This window comes from Uloborus diversus, chromosome 4 (assembly GCF_026930045.1).
Source record: "Uloborus diversus isolate 005 chromosome 4, Udiv.v.3.1, whole genome shotgun sequence".
In the NCBI taxonomy this organism is placed as follows: Eukaryota; Metazoa; Arthropoda; class Arachnida; order Araneae; family Uloboridae; genus Uloborus; species Uloborus diversus.
The window spans coordinates 89,563,427-89,583,440 of NC_072734.1; the positions used below are offsets into that span (position 1 = coordinate 89,563,427).

General features: G+C 33.1%; 1 protein-coding gene across 1 annotated transcript in view; it reads left to right on the forward strand.

The window, feature by feature from the left end:
- Nucleotides 1-20,014, forward strand: part of LOC129221372 (transcription initiation factor TFIID subunit 1-like) — a gene marked incomplete in the record, with an annotated part of 170,910 nt that overhangs the window by 100,432 nt on the left and 50,464 nt on the right. The window contains 6 exon segments of the mRNA XM_054855844.1: nt 1,644-1,760; nt 3,387-3,560; nt 5,738-5,911; nt 11,316-11,506; nt 15,409-15,523; nt 15,706-15,978. Coding sequence (XP_054711819.1) covers nt 1,644-1,760; nt 3,387-3,560; nt 5,738-5,911; nt 11,316-11,506; nt 15,409-15,523; nt 15,706-15,978 — 1,044 coding nt within the window.

Below are 20,014 nucleotides of genomic sequence, written 5' to 3' on the forward strand. Positions count from 1 at the left end.
TACACTTCTTTGAATGTGGAGAAAAATTAAACCTCTTAGGATCTGCTTCTTTTTATGACCGAACTTTTAAGACATTTTCAGAAAAACTTTCGATACAGTAGATCTTTCATCAAAGTGTCTCTTGTTGTAGAAAAAGCAATTTTGTTTTCCTATACTTTTTGTATTATTGCCTTATTTCTATGTTTGCAGCATGTGAAATCTGCATACAATATTTTTAGTATGAATTGAAAATTTTTTCTTTTTATACTAGTTATCGTCACAAGAAACTCCGTAGTACTTTTCAATGGCTTATTATTTTTTAAGGTTTACTGATTCATCGAACAAATAGTGTTGTGCATGCTTTTGAATTGAAATGTAATATTGAGAAAAAAAATGTACGAACGTTTTTTCAGAATGCATTTTAATTCCAGATATCACCGCAAATGTTTGAATTTCTAAATGATCATTCTTGCATTTTCTGAAATATATGGCAGCAGCGCTTATTGCCACTGTATCATGTAACATCTTCAAATGTTATCCAACTAGCAGCCATTACTTCCTTTTAATAATAGGTGGAGATGTATTTCTAAAAAATAGAGACGTTCTCTTTTGTTAAGCTTGTATTTCTATTATCTTAATTCTTAAGCTTGGATTATTGTGTTGAATGCACATTCAGCAGAGTACTCATTTTGCTTTACTCACCTTTTTTTCTTTTTTAATAATTCTTTAAATTGGAAGTATCTTTATAAAGACCTTTAAAAAAGTATTTTTCCAAGTAAAGAAAAGATCTATACAATGTAATTTTACTGGTATTTTTCAACCTTTATATTTTTAATCAGTATAGAATGCCTACATATTCAAAATTGTTCATGAAAATATACATTAAATTAAATAAGTTTTAAATATTAGCAGTCATTTTTAAAATGTTACATTAGTCACATGCAAACTGTTATGTTAGTCACAGCTCAAATGTTACATTAGTCACACTAATTATTTTATATCTACTGATACTGAAATAAATATTTTGCACTTTTTAAGTAGATATTACACAGATGTAAGAAAATAAAGAGTGCTGTTTGGTTCAATCATCTGGTTTAGTTTTTAAGCAGAAAATAGTACATTTTCGTGACTAACGTAACGTAAATATTTTCAGTGAAATAATCAAACTAATTAAAATACTTATCTTATAATGTATGCAAAAAGAACAGTCAATTTTATTGGGCCAACATCTAATCATTTAGAATAAACATTGTTCTTTTAAAAATTTTCAAAAATTTTTACATTACACTAGAAAGTGTAGACGTATGTTTTTTGCACATGTTAAGCCTTTTCTACAACCTCGCACGTTTAGAGCCGGAAGAAAAACACCGAATGAATTTTTTGCAAACTGTTACTGGATTAATGTACTAGAAAGTATGCTGAATGAAATGATAGGTCACAATTAAGGCTTGGTGGAAAAAAAATTCTGAGGTTGAGGTTCATATTTCTATGGAATGACCCTATAACACCCGAGTGTTTACTACTTTTAAACTAAGTTTTGGGGTGCCAACTAGTTTTAGTTGTATTATATCAATTTTTTAAGTAATTTAGATTAATGCTGTTATTTGTAACAGTAAATTGCCTACAGATATACTTGCATTAAATATTATTATTTATTAAAATAGCCTCCTGCTCAGAGCAATGAGAAGGACCCATTTAACATATCTAATGATGAATTTTACAATCCAAAGATGACTCAGGATACAGCTTTGAAACCAAATGTTGGAGGAAATCTTATTCAGGTAGAATTAATCTTCATTTTTTTTCCCCTCTGTCCTTTTTTTTTTTCCCCATTTTTGTGAATATTTCTCAAATTTCAAAAAAAAAAAAAAAAATAAATAATAATAATTTATACATGATTATGAAAAGTCTGCTGAAGTTAAATTATGCAGTAAGTTTAAAATGTACTTTATTTACAACCATATATATGAATGTGTACAATGGGGAGTCAGAAGTTTTGTAATAAATAACTTAATTTATTTCTCTTGTTACACCTTATTTACTTTAGAAAGTCAGTGTTTCAAGTACATGCCATCATCTTTTGCCATCCTAAGCCATCTCTCAGCCAGTTCTTCAATATCATGGCAATAATTTTTTAATGATTATTTTGATGATAGTCATGACTGTCATAATATTCATCGCTATTGTTATAAAAATCATTTTGTTGTGGTGCTATGGTTCACCAAACCTAAGTGACGTGCGGTCTGCCCAAGCAAACCAAACCTGCTTGGATTGGCGCAATTGACACTGTAAAACGCTCTTCTTTGCTAGTTTCTTCTAACTGGATAGAAGCTACGGTGATGTGGGTTGTCAGGGCAACAACCATTCATTCATGTTTCTGCATCTATAAGGCTTGTTGAATTCTAGTGGTTTTGTGTTTGCCAGATCTTGGTCGAGCTACTCACATGTTTTACTCATTTTTAGAGCACAAAATATATACCATATTTATATTTTGTATCCTTAATGAGCAAAAAATAATAAATAATTATTTTTTTAAATTTCTCTTAGGAGTGCCCAAGCTTGCTTGATTTGCTTGGGCGGTTTGCACGTTACTGCCAAACCTTCATTTTTAGCATGGCAGATGTTATTCATTGCTTCTGCTGCGGTATGCCCAAACTCAAAAGTAAAAGTTCTCTATAGTGGGGGCAAACCTAACCTTGAAGCATTGTGAAGGCTATGCAGATCAACTATGATTAGTTTAGTTTGAATGTTCATCTTTAACATGTCCACTTCGTATACTACCCCATTGCGCTAAGCAAGCCTAAGTATTGACTTTTAGAACAATCAAGATGGCTGCTTTTGACCGTACTTTGACAAAAAAAAAATGATATCTCTATTTCTCTGAAGTTGACATTCACAATGGGACTGGGTTTGTAACCTTTCTGATTTCTTTTGAATATCGAACAGATTAAAAATCGCACAACCTTAATTTTTATGTTCAAGTTTATCCAACATTCATCTCTGTTTTTTTGTCATAAAAAATTTAAAATTCTGTCTAGAACTTCGATGATTTATGAAAATAAATCATCTTTCAAACTTTAGCACAAGAAAATACAGCATTTTTACATAGCAACGGCAAAAATTAACTTTCATCTATAATATCTTTTCACTATAAAGCCATCCAAAAATGTATGATCGGTAGGTATACAAGTGTTACATGAGTCAATTAAAATGCTTTCAAATAGCTGTTGATTCCAATAGCTATGCATGGTTAAATTGAAGTATCAAACAAATTCTTCTTTTATGGAATAGCTTAACTGTAAGTTTTCTTTCTGAAAATTAATTTTATTTTCAAAGTTTAAAGAAATTATAATTGCTGTTTCAAAAATTGTCAGAGTGTTCCTTCATTTATTAATTTTTTTTTCCAGCATTCTATACCAGCAATTGAGTTAAGGAGCCCATTCTTTCCAACTCATCTTGGGCCTCTGAAGTTGAGGCAATTCCATCGACCACCGTTAAAGCGCTTTTCTCATGGAGCTTTGGCACAAGCAGGCTTTCATGGAGTGATTCCATTGTTAAAACATATAAAACGCAAAGCAAAAGTAATTTCAAACTGTGTTTTCTTATTTATTCTTTAATAGTTTTAAATTCATTTTCATGCACAAATTATTTCATTCAGTTATTATCATCCCATTAATTTGATCCTTAGTAGTTAACGTCTATGTGAATGAGGTTAAAAGTAAAAATTTTATGCACCTGATTCGTTCATTTTAACATGACTCTGCTTAATTTAAAGGCTTATACACATCTGAAAAAACTGACATCCCGGAAAACTAATAGATGCATCCATTTCAGGGCCGTAACCAGAAAATAATTTCGAGGAGGGTTTAAAAACTTTCATGAAGAGCTTTGCACTATTTGTGCTTATCAAGTCGTGTTGTTCCAGGCGTCGAGTTATCTATTATGCAAGCGTTTTATGCAATTAATATACATATGAAAGACATTTGAATTTTGGAACAATATTTTTTGGAAATTTTTAAATATAAACAAACATTTAAATGTCAAGCTGAACTTTTCGGGAGGGGGGGATTGAACCCTAAGGCTCCCCCCCCCCTCTATACGGCCCTGGTCCATTTCCACCTGTAAACTGAATAGCTTTTTACAAGTGGTCAGACCATAATGGCCTGTTTTATTTACTTGGCAATTTATTTTTAGTTTTAGCTGGACATTTAAAGAAATCATCATAACATGGAATATGCCAAATTGGGCATAAACTTGAGAATGAATGCCGGAAATGAAGGAAAGGAAGACCCAACCAAACCAAGCACTGGGTGATCTGGGTGATCTGCACCGGGTGTAGCACTGGCTATTCTGCTGTGCTAAGCACAAAAGCCCTATTTTCACTTTTTTTTATCAATACTGACTTTCGGTCACCAGGTGGTTACTTGTCAGTAAGAAATATATATATTTTTTTAATCTGTAAAAATTGCATCTGAATCAAGTACATAGAGGCGCAAAACTTTAAATACCAATTTCACATTTTGAACTTGTACTGCAGATAGGACTTTTGTGCTTAGCACGGCAGAACGTACTATAGTCCCCAAACAGAAATCTTAAAACAGACCATTAGCTGAAGCGAAATTTAACAAACAAACTAATAGGAATGTCATGAGTCTTCCTCAGTTCAAGCAAATGGCCACCAAGGTATTCAAACCTATAGGCAAAAGTTACTATACAATCACACGGGATGTGAGTAACAGTTTCCTCATAGACAACCCCTGCAAGTTGGATCATTATTGACACCCATTAAAGCAAGATGCCGCTTGTAAGATGCAATGGTCAGTAAGAAGACCTATAGCCTGCCTAAGTAACTAGTGAAACATAAGAGTTATTTTTTCCTAATACGAGGACAACCGCTATTAAGTTCTGTAGCCTGATGTTGCCCATCCAAGGGAAGAAGTTTAGTAACCTTTATTTTTCATTAAAGTTTTTGACTTGCCGTTAAATACCCATTTTTCCACTGTTTACATTTTGGCAGTATCAGTATCTTAGAAAAATTTTCATAAATGAGCAAATATGTTTCTTTTTTGTTTAAAAAACTGCATAGTTTGGTCAGATGCGAATGCAAGAGGACAGTTATGTGGGTCGTGAACTGCCTTTAACCATCAGCAATTTTATCCATGCATTATTATTTCATATGATCGTAATTTGATAGTTGAATGCAAGACGGATGTAGAATGTCATGAAAATAGATTATTACACATTGTGTTTAAATAATCAATGGATAAAATGTAAGTGTTTTCAATAAACTTTTTACTTCATTGTTTGTTTTCATAAATGTTTAAAATAATACTTCCCCCACTTGCAAAACATTTTTTTGCTCTCTGCTACTAAAAATTAATGTAAAAATTATTGCATTAACGTATCAATGAACCTTGTTGTTGGGTTTTTTGTTTATTGGGGGTTCTGAGATCTGATTAAACACTTCCTTGGTGGTTATGAAGGTAGCTGAGAGGATGTGACACCAAAGTAGTTGCATCGTACATAAAAGTAATTCATTTCTGCTTCAATATAGAAAGCAGGTAAATTACTTCTGGTATTTTTCTTGGTGTTTACATATTTTGGTCCACATTCTGTGCATGTTCTTGTGTTTACATGAGTTTGTTTGATTAAAAATCTTGAAAGTCAAATAATACCTCCTGTTAAAAACCTTATGTGCATTTATGATATTGTTTTTCTAGTTAATGTTTATTGTTCATTAATTTACTTATTTCTAAAGCTTCGGGAAAGCGAAAGAGAAGCTTCTGGTGGCGGTGAAATGTTTTTTATGAGAACTCCTGATGATCTTACTGCCAGAGATGGTGATCTCATCCTGTGTGAATTTTCAGAAGAACATCCTCCACTTGTTATGCAAGTTGGGATGGCTACAAAAATTAGGAATTATTATAAGCGTGTAAGTTTTTTCTTTACTTCATTTAATGCCTCAAATATTTTCGTCGTAATAAAAAATAAAAAGAAAAAAAAACTGGGAATTTTTTTTCTCTGAAATTGTTTTGAAAAACTTAGCAAGTTCGGTCTTGCCCTAACTTTCTGGAGCACTGCTTAATTATTTCAAACCCAACTTTCTCTTTTTAATTTACTTATTCTGCTTCTAATTTGAAATGGAATAAAAATGACAGGACAACAGAAAATCATATTTGTTTTGCTCTAAAATGTAAGTCTAGATAAAATTATAGTTTTTGGGTTTAAAAGTATGCAAATACATTATGAGTCTTTCAAATCTATTACAATAGTTATGCTTAGGTTTACATGTAAAATAAAGTTGGATATTTTTTAACAAAATTGTTTAGTTTACTGCTTTAATTTCAGTATTTTTATTGTATTTTATCATATAATTAAGTATCTTTGTGCTTTTAAGTCTTATTTTTGATTTACTTGCTTTCTTAAAGTGTTTTTCTATTCTTTGTAGCTAAGCCTAAAATGTGCTGATTTCTTGTTGTTAAGCCTGAGTGCTCTGTTAAGTGTGTAACTTGTTTATTTTAATTTACTGCTTGTCTTAGGATTTTGTAATTTTTGTATCTTTTACTTCCAATGCTTTCTAATTCTAATAATTAGTTTTATTTCTTCAATTTTGCATTTTTGTATTGACTTTTAAGTATCATTTTGAGCTAGAATGGGGGTTATATGCATCATGAAGGAGGTTAAAAGTGGTAAAGGGGACAAGTGGATTTCTTGTGACCTATGTCAGATGTTCTGCTTGTTTAAGGGGAAGGATGAGTCTGAGAAGGATTTCATTTGCACTAACTGTGTTGAACTCTCAGAAATCAGAGTTAGGATGCTTACTTTGGAGGGTGAGTTAGCATTAGGCTGTAGGAGTGTAGATGGGGTAAACACTCCAGAGGGAAAGGGGGAAGTTAGTAAAAAGGAGATGGGCATTAGCTGTGTGTTAGATAGTGGGAATATTCCAGAGGTAAAGGAGGAAGTTAGTAAAAAGGAGGTGGGCATTAACTGTGTGTTAGATAGTGGGAATATTCCAGAGGTAAATCCCAGTCATTGCTGAGGCAACAGACTGGGAAACAAAGGGTATAATTTTGGGAGATTCAATGGTGCTTGAGGTGAGGAACTCAATAGGCAGAGTTAGACGTAAGGTGGCTAGATGTTGTTTGTCAGGGGCTCGGGTGAGAGATGTAAATAGGGTTGCTGAAAAGAAGGGGGTATTTAATAAAGAGGATGTAGTTACTTTGTGGGTGGGAACTAACGATGTAGGCCATAGTAACAACAGTGAGTTTACTAAGGAATGGGATTCCCTGTTGGACAAAGCAACCAACTGTTCGGCAAATGTCTAAGTGGTTGGTTTGCTTCCCAGATATGGAGTGCATAGGAGTTGGTTAAACCAACGAGCTAGGTGTATGAACCTGGTACTCAAGGAAATTTGCGTTAAGCGTAGTTATCAGGTTTATTGATGTGTGGAGTAAATGTAAACGTGATTGCATTGCTAGGGATGGCCTGCATCTGAGCTCTACGGGAGTCAAAATGGTTAGTAGTTTGGTTTTAGAGGATTCAGAATCAAAAAACTAAGTTGGAATGGGGGGCATGCTTTAAGGAGCCGAATTCGAATGGGTACTAACTATTGGGATTTTAGTAGAAACGGAAATAAGGTGGCTAGTAATAGAAAAGATTTTAACAGTTGGGATTCAAATAATCACACAGCATTAAATAAAGTTAAGATGGGCTTACTTAAGGTTTTTTATACAAATGCTCGTAGTATTAGGAACAAGATGGAAGAATTGAAAAGCATAACAATAGACGAGAGGTTGGATATTATTGGAGTTACCGATACATGGGCTACCAAAAGTGAGGATGATTTATTATCTATTGCTGGGTATAATTTGTTTAGACAAGATAGAGTAGGTAAAAGAGGTGGTGGGGTTTTATTTTGTGTCAGAGACACTTTAACTTGCAATGAATTGGTAATTAATGATAAACCTAATGAGACTGATATCATTTGGCTGGCGTTGATGAGCAATAAGGGCAATAAACTACGTTTAGGGAACATTTATAGGCCACCCAACTTAAGCCAGGGTCAAGATGAACAGATGTTTAGCATTATTAGTGACATTTCAAGCAAGGGGTCAGTCATTATAATGGGAGATTTTAATTTTCCAGGAATTGATTGGAATAATTTTTACCATAGTAATAGCAGAGAAGAGGAATTATTGAAAGTAATTGGTGACTGTTTTCTAGATCAAATTGTAACTCAGGGTACTCGACAGGATGTGATTTTGGATCTAGTTTTCTGTGATATGGAAGCTTCTCTTCAGGGGCTATGTGTAGGGGAACACACAGTGACCACAACAGTATTAGGTATGGGATTAAATTTGATACGCACAAAGTAGAGAATTTTAGGTTTGTGCCCAATTTCAGAAATACTGATTTTGTGGCACTTAGGCAGAGTTTGAAAGCAGTTTTTTTCTTCTGGATTGGACAATAGCAATGTGAATCTTCAGTTGGCAGAGTTTAAGGAAAAGCTAGTGAAAACGGTTGGGGATCATGTTTCTTTTAGAAAAAAGGGTGTCAACACTAAAATTTGGCCAATGTGGTTCTCCAGGGAAACTAAAGACGCTCTAAATTACAAGCAAGCTGCTTTTCATAGGTTTAGAGAAACTGGTCACAGTGCAGATAGGCTCCAATATTGTAAGGCAAGGCGTAAATTTAAGTATTTGGTACGGATTCAGAAAAGAGAGTTGGAGCAAAGACTGGCAGATAACATAAACAGGAATCCCAAGAGGTTTTTTGCATACGCTAATTCGGGGAAAGTTCGAAATAGTCATGTTGGGCCACTGGTTGATGAGCACGGAATTTTAATTCAGGACGATAGTGATATTGCTAATGTTCTTAATAACTTTTTTTCGAGTGTTTTTAACGATAACTGTATCCCAACAGTTGACACCAACAAGACACAAGCTATAGTACAGCTTGAGGACTTTGTATTTTCCAGGGATGACGTTTTACTTCATTTGAAAAAAATTAAAGAGACTAAGACTCCGGGACCTGATAATATTTATCCAAAAATTTTAGTTGAATGTGCGGAGGAATTAGCAGATGTAATCGTAAATATTTTCAATGCTTCTTATAACTCGGGGACAGTGCCAGAGGACTGGAAGCTGGCTAACATTACACCGCTCTTCAAGAAAGGGTCTAAAGGGAGTGCGGGGAAATTATAGACCTGTGAGTCTAACTTCGGTGGTTTGCAAAATTTTTGAAACATTGATGAAAATTATGATAGTAAATTTTCTAGAGACTAATAATCTATTGACTAGTTTTCAGTACGGTTTCAGGAAAGGTAAATCTTGTGCAACTAATTTATTACATTTCTATGACGAAGTTACCTTGGCTTTGGACAATAAGAAGCCTGTAGATATTGTTTACATTGATTTTCAAAAAGCTTTCAATAAGGTACCGCATGCTGCTCTACTTAGCAAATTAGCTGATATAGGAATAGGAGGGAAAACTTTCATTTGGGTAAAAAACTGGCTGACCGGAAGGAAACAAAGGGTAGTTGTAAGGGGAAATAATTCTAATTGGAGTGAGGTTTTAAGCGGGGTTCCTCAAGGATCAGTGTTAGGGCCTGTTTTGTTCATTGTTTTTATGAACGATATTCACAAAAATATTTCTGGGAACATGAATTGTTTTGCTGATGATGTCAAAGTTATGGGGACTGTAGAAAATGAAGAACAATCAAAACAGCTGCAAGAGGATCTAGATCATATTACGGTGTGGGCTGATAAATGGGGTGTGGCTGTTAATGTTGGGAAATGTCAAGTGCTACATTTAGGGCATGGAAATAAGCGTACAAGTTATTATTTGCAAGGTTCAGTCATTAGTCAGGCAGACAAAGTTACTGATCTGGGGGTCTTAATAAGTCAAGATTTAAAGTTTAGCCAACAGTGCAGCATTGCTAGTAACAAGGCCAATAAGATGCTTGGGTTTATCAATAGATCTATTTCAAACAAATCTAAAGAAGTTCTTCTGCCCTTATATAGAAGTTTGGTAAGACCTCATTTGGAGTATGCTGTTCAGTTTTGGTCTCCTTATCTTAAGAAAGACATTAATGTATTGGAAAGGGTTCAAAGGCGAGCTACAAGGCTAATAAATGGACTTTCTCACTTAGACTATGATTCCAGGCTTAGAAGGGTAAAAATCTACAGTCTTGAGCAAAGAAGAGACTGAGGGGACATGATTCAGTTGTTTAAATTTATTAAAATGAAAGATGTTACGGGGCTGAAGTTTAGCACTGAAAACAGGACAAGGGGTCATTGTTTTAAGCTATTTAAATCTCAGGCTAACATGGATGTTAGGAAAAATTATTATTTTAGCAGGGTAGTGGAACCTTGGAACAGTTTACCAGAAGAGGTGGTAATGAGCAAGGGAGTAGATAGTTTTAAGAGGGCCATTGATCTTCACTGGGGATTGTAAATTGACTAGGACCAGTCTAGCTGGACCCAGAGCCTGTTGCTGGTCGTCACTTTTGTATTTGTATAATGTACATTATTTCATTTCTAAAAAAATTGCAACTTTTTTAAATAGTAAATCAAATTTTCATGGTTTCCTGTTAATTCGAATTTTTTATTCTGTATAAAGATTGAATTCTTGTAATTTGTTTTGTACTCTTGATTAGTGGTTTTCAAACTTTTGCTATGACATGTTGCTTTAGAAATCTTAAAACTTTAGTTGAACGTGTTTAGTGCAAAACTTGGCTAGCAATACTTTGGTAAATTCGAAAGTTGCTAATCCATAGAAATCTTGCTTACAAAAAAATTAAGATGTGTAAAATGTTTAGGCCAAATCATTGATTAGTTTTTAACTGAAAGCATAATTAATTGTTTTTATTCAGTATAGAGATATTGATTTTAGTTTTCATGTTTAAGAGAAAAAAATGATCAATTTTTTGAGCATGGTGAATATAAACTGCTTAAGGCTTTCACAGCTGGCGTCAATATGCAGAAATATCATTTCTAGGCTTATTGTCCATGGTCGAAATAGAAAAGAAAATCCAGACATTTCGTCAAGCTCTGCAGCTGACATCATCAGAAAGTCGTATGATGTCCGACTTTCTGATGATGATTCCGGGCCAATTAGCCCAGGAATGTTATTTCTTCACATGATGAATATGTTCATTTTATCTTTATTTTGTCTGCTTCATTTTAAACTAATTACAGTTTATGAAATGCATCAAACAAGTTCAAAATCATAAATCATTTCAAATAAGCTATTTTTACTTATTGAGTGTTTACATTTTGCTTACATGAGCAAGAATTTCTTACAAAAAACGTTTTTCGTATTTTTGAACCATTTAGAAACCTGGTAAAGACACTGGTGCTCCTGAATACAAATTTGGTGAAACTGCATATGCTCACACAACACCATTTTTAGGATCTTTGGCTCCTGGTCAGAGTATCCAAGCATTTGAAAACAACTTATTTCGATCTCCAATATATGAACATGAATTACCCGACACTGATTTCCTTATTATTCGTACAAGATTACAGTAAGTTTTGTCGTAACTTTTTCTTTTATCTTATTGAAAATCAGAATTAAAATAGAAAGGGACATGTTTTGCTATTTCCAACAGTGATTGATCTGCCATGTTTCCTGTTAAATAAATAAATGCATTTTTTTAAATGTAAAATCATGTTATCTTAATATGAAAAAATAAATCTGAGAAACGTACTTGAGGTAAGTGCTACGAGTAGGTTACTACAATTCAGTCTTCACACTGTTTCAGGAAAAATTCAGCTAAGTGATGTTTTTTCACTTAGCTGAAATTGATTGGAATAATGGGTATTGATTGGAATAATTTTTACCCCGGAAATGGCAGAGAACAGTAATTAATGAGTTTCTTAGATCAAGTTGTAACTCACACAGAGAACTCGAGAGGATGCGATTTTGGATCTAGTTTTCTGTAATGTAGGAAGTTCTGTTCACGGGTTGTGTGTAGGGGAACATATTGGAGATAGTGATCAAACAGTATTAGGTTCTGGATTAAATTTGAAGTGTACAAAGATGAAAGTTTTAGATTTGTGCCTAATTTGAGAAAACACTGATTTTGTCGCACTTAGGCAGAGCTTAAAAGAGGTATTTTCGTCAGGATTGGTAAATAGCAACGTAGGTCTGCAGTGGACGGAATTTAAGCTAATACTAACAAAAATGGCTAGGGATTATGTTCCATTTAGGAGAAAAGGAGTTAGTCCTAAATATTGGCCCATGTGGTTCTTTAGGGAGATAAAAGAAGCTCTAAACTATAAACAAGCTGCTTTTTGTCAGTTTAAAGAAATTGGTCAGAGTGCTGACAGGCTCCAGTATTATAAAGCAAGACATAGTTTTAAGTATTTGGCACGGATTCAAAAAAGTGAATTGGAGCAAAGGCTAGCAGATAACATTGACAGAAATCCTAAAAGGTTTTTTGCTGACACTAATTCTGGGAGAGCTCGAAGTAGTCAAATTGGGCCATTGGTTGATGAGTATGGAAATTTAATTCAAAACGATAGGGATATTTCAAATGTTCTTAATAACTTTTTTTCCAGTGTGTTTAAAAATAAGTATTTCAACAGTTGAGACTAACAAGATACAAGCTATTACACAGCTAGAGGATTTTGTATTTCCCAGGGAGGAGGTTCTATTTCATTTGAAAAAAATTAAAGCAACTAATGCTCCAGGACCAGATGATATTTATCCAAAAATTTAGTTGAATGTGCAGAGGAATTAGTGGATGGTATTTTAAATATTTTCAATGCTTCTTATAACATGGGGAGAATGCCTTAGGACTGGAAACTGGCTAATATTACGCTGCTCTTCAAAAAAGGGTCTAAAGGTAAAGCAGGGCATTATAGACCTATAAGTCTGACTTCTGTGATTTGTAAGTTTTTTGAAACTTTGATCAAAATTAAGATTATGAATTTCTTAGAGACTAATAGTCTGTTGACTGGTTTGCAGTATGGTCAGGAAAGGTAAATCGTGTGCTACTAATTTATTGCATTTCTCTGACAAGGTTACCTTGGCTTTAGATAACAAAAAGAGTGTAGATGTTGTTTATATTGATTTTCAAAAAGCTTTTGATAAGGTACGGCATCTTGCTTTCCTCAGCAAACTAGCTAATATAGGAATAGAAGGAAAAACTTTACTTTGGGTTAGGAATTGGCTGACTGGAAGGAAACAAAGAGTAGTTGTGAGAGGAAATCATTCTAAATGGAGTGATGTTTTAAGCGGGGTTCCTCAGGGGTTAGTTTTAGGGCCTCTTCTGTTTATTATTTTTATGAATGACATTGATGAAAATATTTCTGGAAACATTGATTGTTTTTTTGATAATGTAAAAGTTATGGGGATTGTAGGGAATGAGAAACAAGTAAAACAGCTTCAAGAGGATTTAGATCATATTACTAAGTGGGCGAATAGGTGAGTTATAGCAGTTAAGGTAATGAAATGTCAAGTGCTACACTTAGGTCATGAAAATGAGCATACAAGTTATTATTTATATGGTTCAGTCATTAGTCAAGCAGAAAACGTTATTGATCTGGGTATCTTAATAAATCAGGATTTCAAGTTTAGTCAACAGTGCAGCATTGCAAGTAACAAAGTCAAAAAAAATGCTTGGCTTTATCAACAGATCTATTTCAAATAAATCGAAGAAGGTTCTTCTGCCGTTATATAGGAGTTTAGTAAGACCTCATTTGGAGTATGCTGTTCAGTTTTGGTCTTTTTATCTCAGGAAAGATATTTCTTTGTTGGAAAGGGATCAAAGAAGGGTTTCTAGACTAGTAAGAGAAGTTTCAGATTTAGACTATGATAACAGACTTAATAGGCTTAATATGTATAGCCTGGAGCAAAGGAGAACGAGAGGGGACATGATTCAGTTGTTTAAATTTATCAAAATGAAAGATTTTAACGGGTTAAATTTTCTCACGGAAAGCAAGACAATGGGACATTGTTTTAAGCTGTTCAAAACTCAGGCTAACCTGGAAATTAGGAAAAATTACTACTTTAGTAGGGTCGTAGGCACTCGGAACAGCTTACCGAAAGAAGTGGTAATGAGCAAGGGGGTGGATAGCTTTAAGAGCGCCGTTGATCTTCATTGGGAACTGTCTAGGACCAGCCTAGCTGGGCCCAGAGCCTGTTGCTGGTCGTCACATTTGTATTTTCACAATGTTTAGGAAATCAGAAGGTTTGATTTAAATGTGATTGAAATAACATTTCTAAATTTTACTTATTTATAAGTATTATGTCTTCTTTTGAGCATAAACTTTTTAAAAAAATGCATTCTATTTTGTACAAATTTGTAGTTACCTAATTGTAGCATTCAGCTTACAATATTATTGTTGAATGTAACTGATTTGTTGCACAAAGTACCAAAAATATAGAAACTAAATGTATCTTCCATTATTTTTTATGACACCTTGTCATTATTGTGGTAGGAGATAAATCCCATTTGGGTACAACTCCTGAAGTTTGTATGAAAGAAATCTTAGGTACTTTTTCATATCATCAAAAGTCATACAAAATTTTCAGCTTAAAGTGTCAGGCAATATATGAATTGAGTGGTAAACAAAATGCCAGGAGGAAAATTAAGATGGTAGAGTTCAAATTTCAAATCAAACCCTATCATTTTTGCCAAGTGATGACAGCAATATTGGACTTCCATTCATCTATAGTAAGCTGTTGTTGAATCCAACCATCTAATTTTGGTGAAAGCAAACTAGGATTTCTAGAAGATGAGGGAGAAATCTTTTAATAGTCAGAAAAAGTTAAAATAAAGCCCGGAATTCAGGTCTGCTATGGTCACTACAATGCAGAATCAAGTGGGCATTTTTTGAGAATGTAACTGTTATAAATTTTATTTAAATCATATTTGCTTTTTTTTTTTTTTTTTTCTTAATTGTAAGCAAAAAATCTTTTTTTTTTTCCCTACTGAAATTCAAGTAATGTAGTTTGATTCTTGCATGTTACTTTGTAATTATCATCATAGTAATACCAAATAAGTTCAGATCTTTTAATTCTGAAATCTGGAGTTATTTGGTATCGGTGGCTAGGGAAAGATTTCAGCTTGGAAATGTCAACATATTGAAGGAAGCATGGAAATTCTCATGTATACTTAGATTTTGTATCAGTAAATGGATAAACTAATGAACCTATATTTGCATGAAGAATAACAGAAAAACTTCAACCTTTATTTCCTTATTACAGTTTAAATTTGTTTCTCTTTACGATTTGTAGTTATTTAATTATTGATTATTTTTAGGCATGAGGAGTGCCAAATTAGTGGTTTTTTTTTTTTTTTACTTCACAATTGGGAAAGAAAAATGTTTTTCTTCATAAAACTACTGCTTTTCATGCTTTCTCCTTAACATTTTTCATAAACATAAAATGAAATGATAACATTTTTTTGTTTTCCAATAGTTATTTTATTAGAGAGGTTGAAACAATATTCCTTGTTGGACAATTGTTGCCATTATTTGAAGTTCCAGGACCAAATTCCAAAAAGGCAAACAACTTTATTCGAGATTTCCTGCAGGTATACGATTAAATAATATATTTATGTCTAAAATTCAGTTTATGCTACATTCATGTTTGTGTGTGTGGTTTTTTTTTCTGTTATTTATTTGCTTTATAACATTACCATAAACATTACAATTGTTGTTATTTTTATTGATTGTAATTTTTGCTAATATGTACAGATAAATGTTCATTTTATAGGTATTTATTTATCGACTGTTTGCTAGTTCTAAAGATAGCCCGAGAAGAATCAAAATGGAAGATATTAAGAAAGCTTTCCCCTCACATTCCGAAAGCAGCATTCGAAAGCGGTTAAAGCTGTGTGCTGATTTTAGAAGAACAGGCACAGATTCCAATTGGTGGGTCTTGAAAAGTGAATTTCGACTTCCAACAGAGGATGAAATCAGAGCAATGGTTTCACCAGAACAGTGTTGCGCTTATTATAGTATGTTAGCAGCTGAACAAAGGCTGAAGGTAACATAACTTAAATAGATAATTTTTTAGTAACAGTAATACCCTGAACTTATACGATAGGTGGCAGTGAGTAACAACCATATAAATACACATAAATTATTCTTAGTTGCAATTGGAGACAAAAGAAAATGATGTAGAATACAAAAATTTTATAAAACCTTAGAGGATAAAGATTTTTTTTTTTTTGCAAAAGCTCTTGATATTAGAAGACAAAGATGCAAAATCACAAACCAGAGTTATTATGATATAGATTTCCTAAAATCTAACAAAGTAGGCTGCCGTCTTTAGATCTTTTTTTTTAACTCAAAATTTCCTCTTAGTATGCTAATATTTTTTTATGTCTTGTTTTGTTGAAAAAAAAAATGTTATTCATTGGATTTTTTTAATAAAATTTGTTACCCCTTTTCAATTAAACTGAAGTCTTTTGTCTAAAATCCAACCATCATTTGAGCTTCTGATTGAACTGGGTCTTAGGGCTCAAGTTCTTCAATATCTTGCTCCTGCTCATGCTTCTCTATGGGGTCAACAATTGCCAGATCCGGATTGTGGGAAATCCAGCAGTTTTTGAATGTTATCACCAGTGGTTGGAAGTAGCGCGCTACAAGTAGCGACGCTACTGTAGTAGCAACATTTTTTAGTAGTTTGTAGTGTAGCACACTACTTTTTAAAAAAAGTAGAGTAGCGAGTAGTTCGCTACAAAAAAAAGTAGTTTGTAGCGATTTCTAGAAACTACTTTTAAATCAAGTTTCAAAAAAAAAAAAAAAAAACGCATTTTTAAACGAATCTGACTGGTGCAAGTCTTACGAGTAAAAGTTGCACCAATTAGATTCGTAAGACTGAAAAATTCGAGCTTACCTCTGACATATAATTTTGACGTCATGTGTTGTATCTGTTTGGACACCATTACTTTGTTTGACATAGAAACTTTCACATTTTCCCAATATTTGCCTTGAATAGAGCATGGCTTAAAAAGAAAGAAATGATTTTTTTTCTGTTTCCTGTAAACTTTGCCCGTTAAGCAAAAAGCTTTCGGTATCAATGCCATTTGCACATGCAGTTGAACTAATCTTTAGTACCCAAGAAAGAAGGTGATATAAGCCCTGCGCTTCCGCTCTGAAAATTTTCGTGTAGCGGGTGAGGAATTCGCATCAGCTGCAAAATTCGTTTCTCGAGTAAAACTCGCTCTACATAGACATTTTGCGTTAGTCGAATTGCGTTGTAGCCCTAGTCCACTGTTGTTAAAAATTGCACATTGAAGTAAAGTAATCATTTTTAGTTATGTTTCATGTTTCGGAATATTAGTAGTACCGATTGCGATATTTTTCCTATTTCTTTATTTTGTCTTTTTTACTGATTGAGTGTTGATATATTAACATATTAAAAGTCAATTATTAAGTGTTATGAGTTTTTGAGGTTATTGGCAAAATAGATAAATGCTTTTATTTCATTTTATCAGGGGCGTAAGAAAAGAGATGGTGTCCAGGTCTGGAACACTAGCTTGAAGCTCAAAAGCAATCAATTCCTATGAAATAACTAATGTTATCCTATTAATCCCTAACTATGAAATATAAGTTCCTTTAAAATTAACTCATATAATGAAAATTTAAGTTTTTCTCTTTTGTTTAAAAGATGCACTTCATCATCTAAATTAATTTTATGTATATGTATGTCTAATCTATGTAAAATTTAAATTAAATTACGATTGGATTTATCTCAATTTCAAGTAGCCAAGTTGCTCTTCTTGCATGAAATACTATTTACTGTCAGGAAAAGATTAAAAATTTGAAGGTTGAACTCCTTCCACTTTTAAATCCTTTCTTGCAGGGAATATTCGTGCAATTGGTAAAAAATGTTTGGATTGACGAATCGTTTCAGTAAAGGAAGAAAGAATAAATAATTTATAGCAATATTTTATGTTCAAATGAGCCAATATATCAATCTGAAAATTTTGTTATTTTTTTCATTCAATCTCAAAGGATGTGTATGTGTATGTTATTTATTTATTTAATTTTTAAAAAGTAGCGAAGTAGCGACTACATTTCAAAAGTAGTTTGTAGTTGCTAAATTTTGAAAAAAGTAGTTGTAGTTGTAGTTAACTACATTTGTGCTAAAGTAGTTGTAGTTATAATTCGCTACAAAAAAAATGTAGTTTTTCCAACCACTGGTTATCACTTTTCAGTTCTAAATTTATTTGCTTTGCAAGATCAACAACTTTCATTCACATAACCCATTGAAGCAGGCTCTGGCACTGATAGAGTTGTGTATTCTCCAAACGAAAGACTAATTGATGAGATTGGGAAATTGCATATCTTCAGGCTCACAAAAATCGAGGTACAGTGAAACTTTGGTAACTTGACACGTATATAACTCAACTATCCCAGCAACTCGACATAAATTTTTCCCGTGGTTGGCCCAATGCTAATTTCAATGAGCGAAACGTCTCTAACTTGACACACATTTTCAGGATCCCCTCAAAGTCAACATCCACTTGCTATTCTAGTCCAATTTTTGCTAACAACATTCTTTCCTATTAACCTTTTATGACAATTGAAAGCTGCGGTTTCTTGGTCATTCAGTCCTTTTCTGAAAAGCTCCTTTAGAGAATTCCATCTTTTATCCAGAGGAGTTGGCCACCACACTCAGTGCTGTTAGTGCCATTCTAAAAGGCTGGGATAAGTGTATCCAAGAGAGTCCTCTAGAGAAAAAAATCCATCATGACATGTTTTTCAAACAAGTGTGAGTAGGACTTTTTATCTTAAATGCACCTGACTGATAAGAAACTCTTATCTCTTATTAAAATTTGAGAATTTTTTCCTCATGATTTATTTCAATACCAGTGATTTTATTATGTGCTTAAAAAAATGAAAAGAAAAAAATATATCATTTACTAGAACTAATTTTCATAATGTTAGTGTTAAGCATTAGTAAGTAAGTGATACACACAAAAACTCTTTAGGAATTAAAATTATGGAACCTCAGTTAACATCTGCTTAAGTCGACATGATTTCATGTTCCCTTGGGGTGTCGAGTTATCGAGGTTCCACTGCATTTATATTTGCAAATATTAATTTTAAGTATGTTCAGTTTTTTTTCTTTTCCAATTTGATAATTTTATTGTATGCAATTCTCTTCATGGCAAGTCAAGAACACTTATCCTGGGGAATAGTGTTTAATAATATGTGTGCTTTTTTTAACAGGAGTTAAATAAGACTTAACTTCAGTTTCTGTTATTTGGTTTCAATATCACAAACATAAGAGCTTCTATACTTGTGTACAAAGTGCTTTGAGAGACAACGCTGTATAATTGTGTACATTAAATTCTTTCAAAATATAATTCATTTGTGACTAGTGATGTAAAATACCTGGGTATTTATTTTTAGGGGTAAATACCCAGGGTATATACCCGGGTAAATACCCAAAATGGGTATTTACCCGGGTATTTATTTCAAAAATTTATATTCAATTAAAATACTTTTCTGTCTATTCCACTATGTATATATATATATAACCAACCATATACAAAACAATAAATTTTTGCCCAAAAATTGTATTTTGATCACATATTTAAAGAATTATTGTGTGAAACAACTTATCAATCTAATATGATATTCACATTAAATGTGTTTGAAATTCCTAATCAATGTCTCCATCTTTTTACTTCCTTTTACAAAAAAGGAAGTATTGTATTCGCGAAAAAATTTTCACTCAAAAATCGCCCTTAATTTCCATTTTGCTCACCCCCAAATGAATGTTGAGTTTTTTTTCTATTCGACCACATGCGGAAAAGTGCCTAAGAATGTATAGACACGCGAAATATCCATTTTGACCATCACCGAGGTAATTACAACGACTTTTCTCGTGACGTCTGTATGTATGTGCGTATGTGTGTATGTGCGTATGTGCGTATGTGCGTATGTATCTCGCATAACTCAAAAATGGTATGTCCTAGAAAGTTGAAATTTGGTACATAGACTCGTAGTGGGGTCTAGTTGTGCACCTCCTATTTTGGTTGCATTCGGGTGTTTCTAAAGGGATC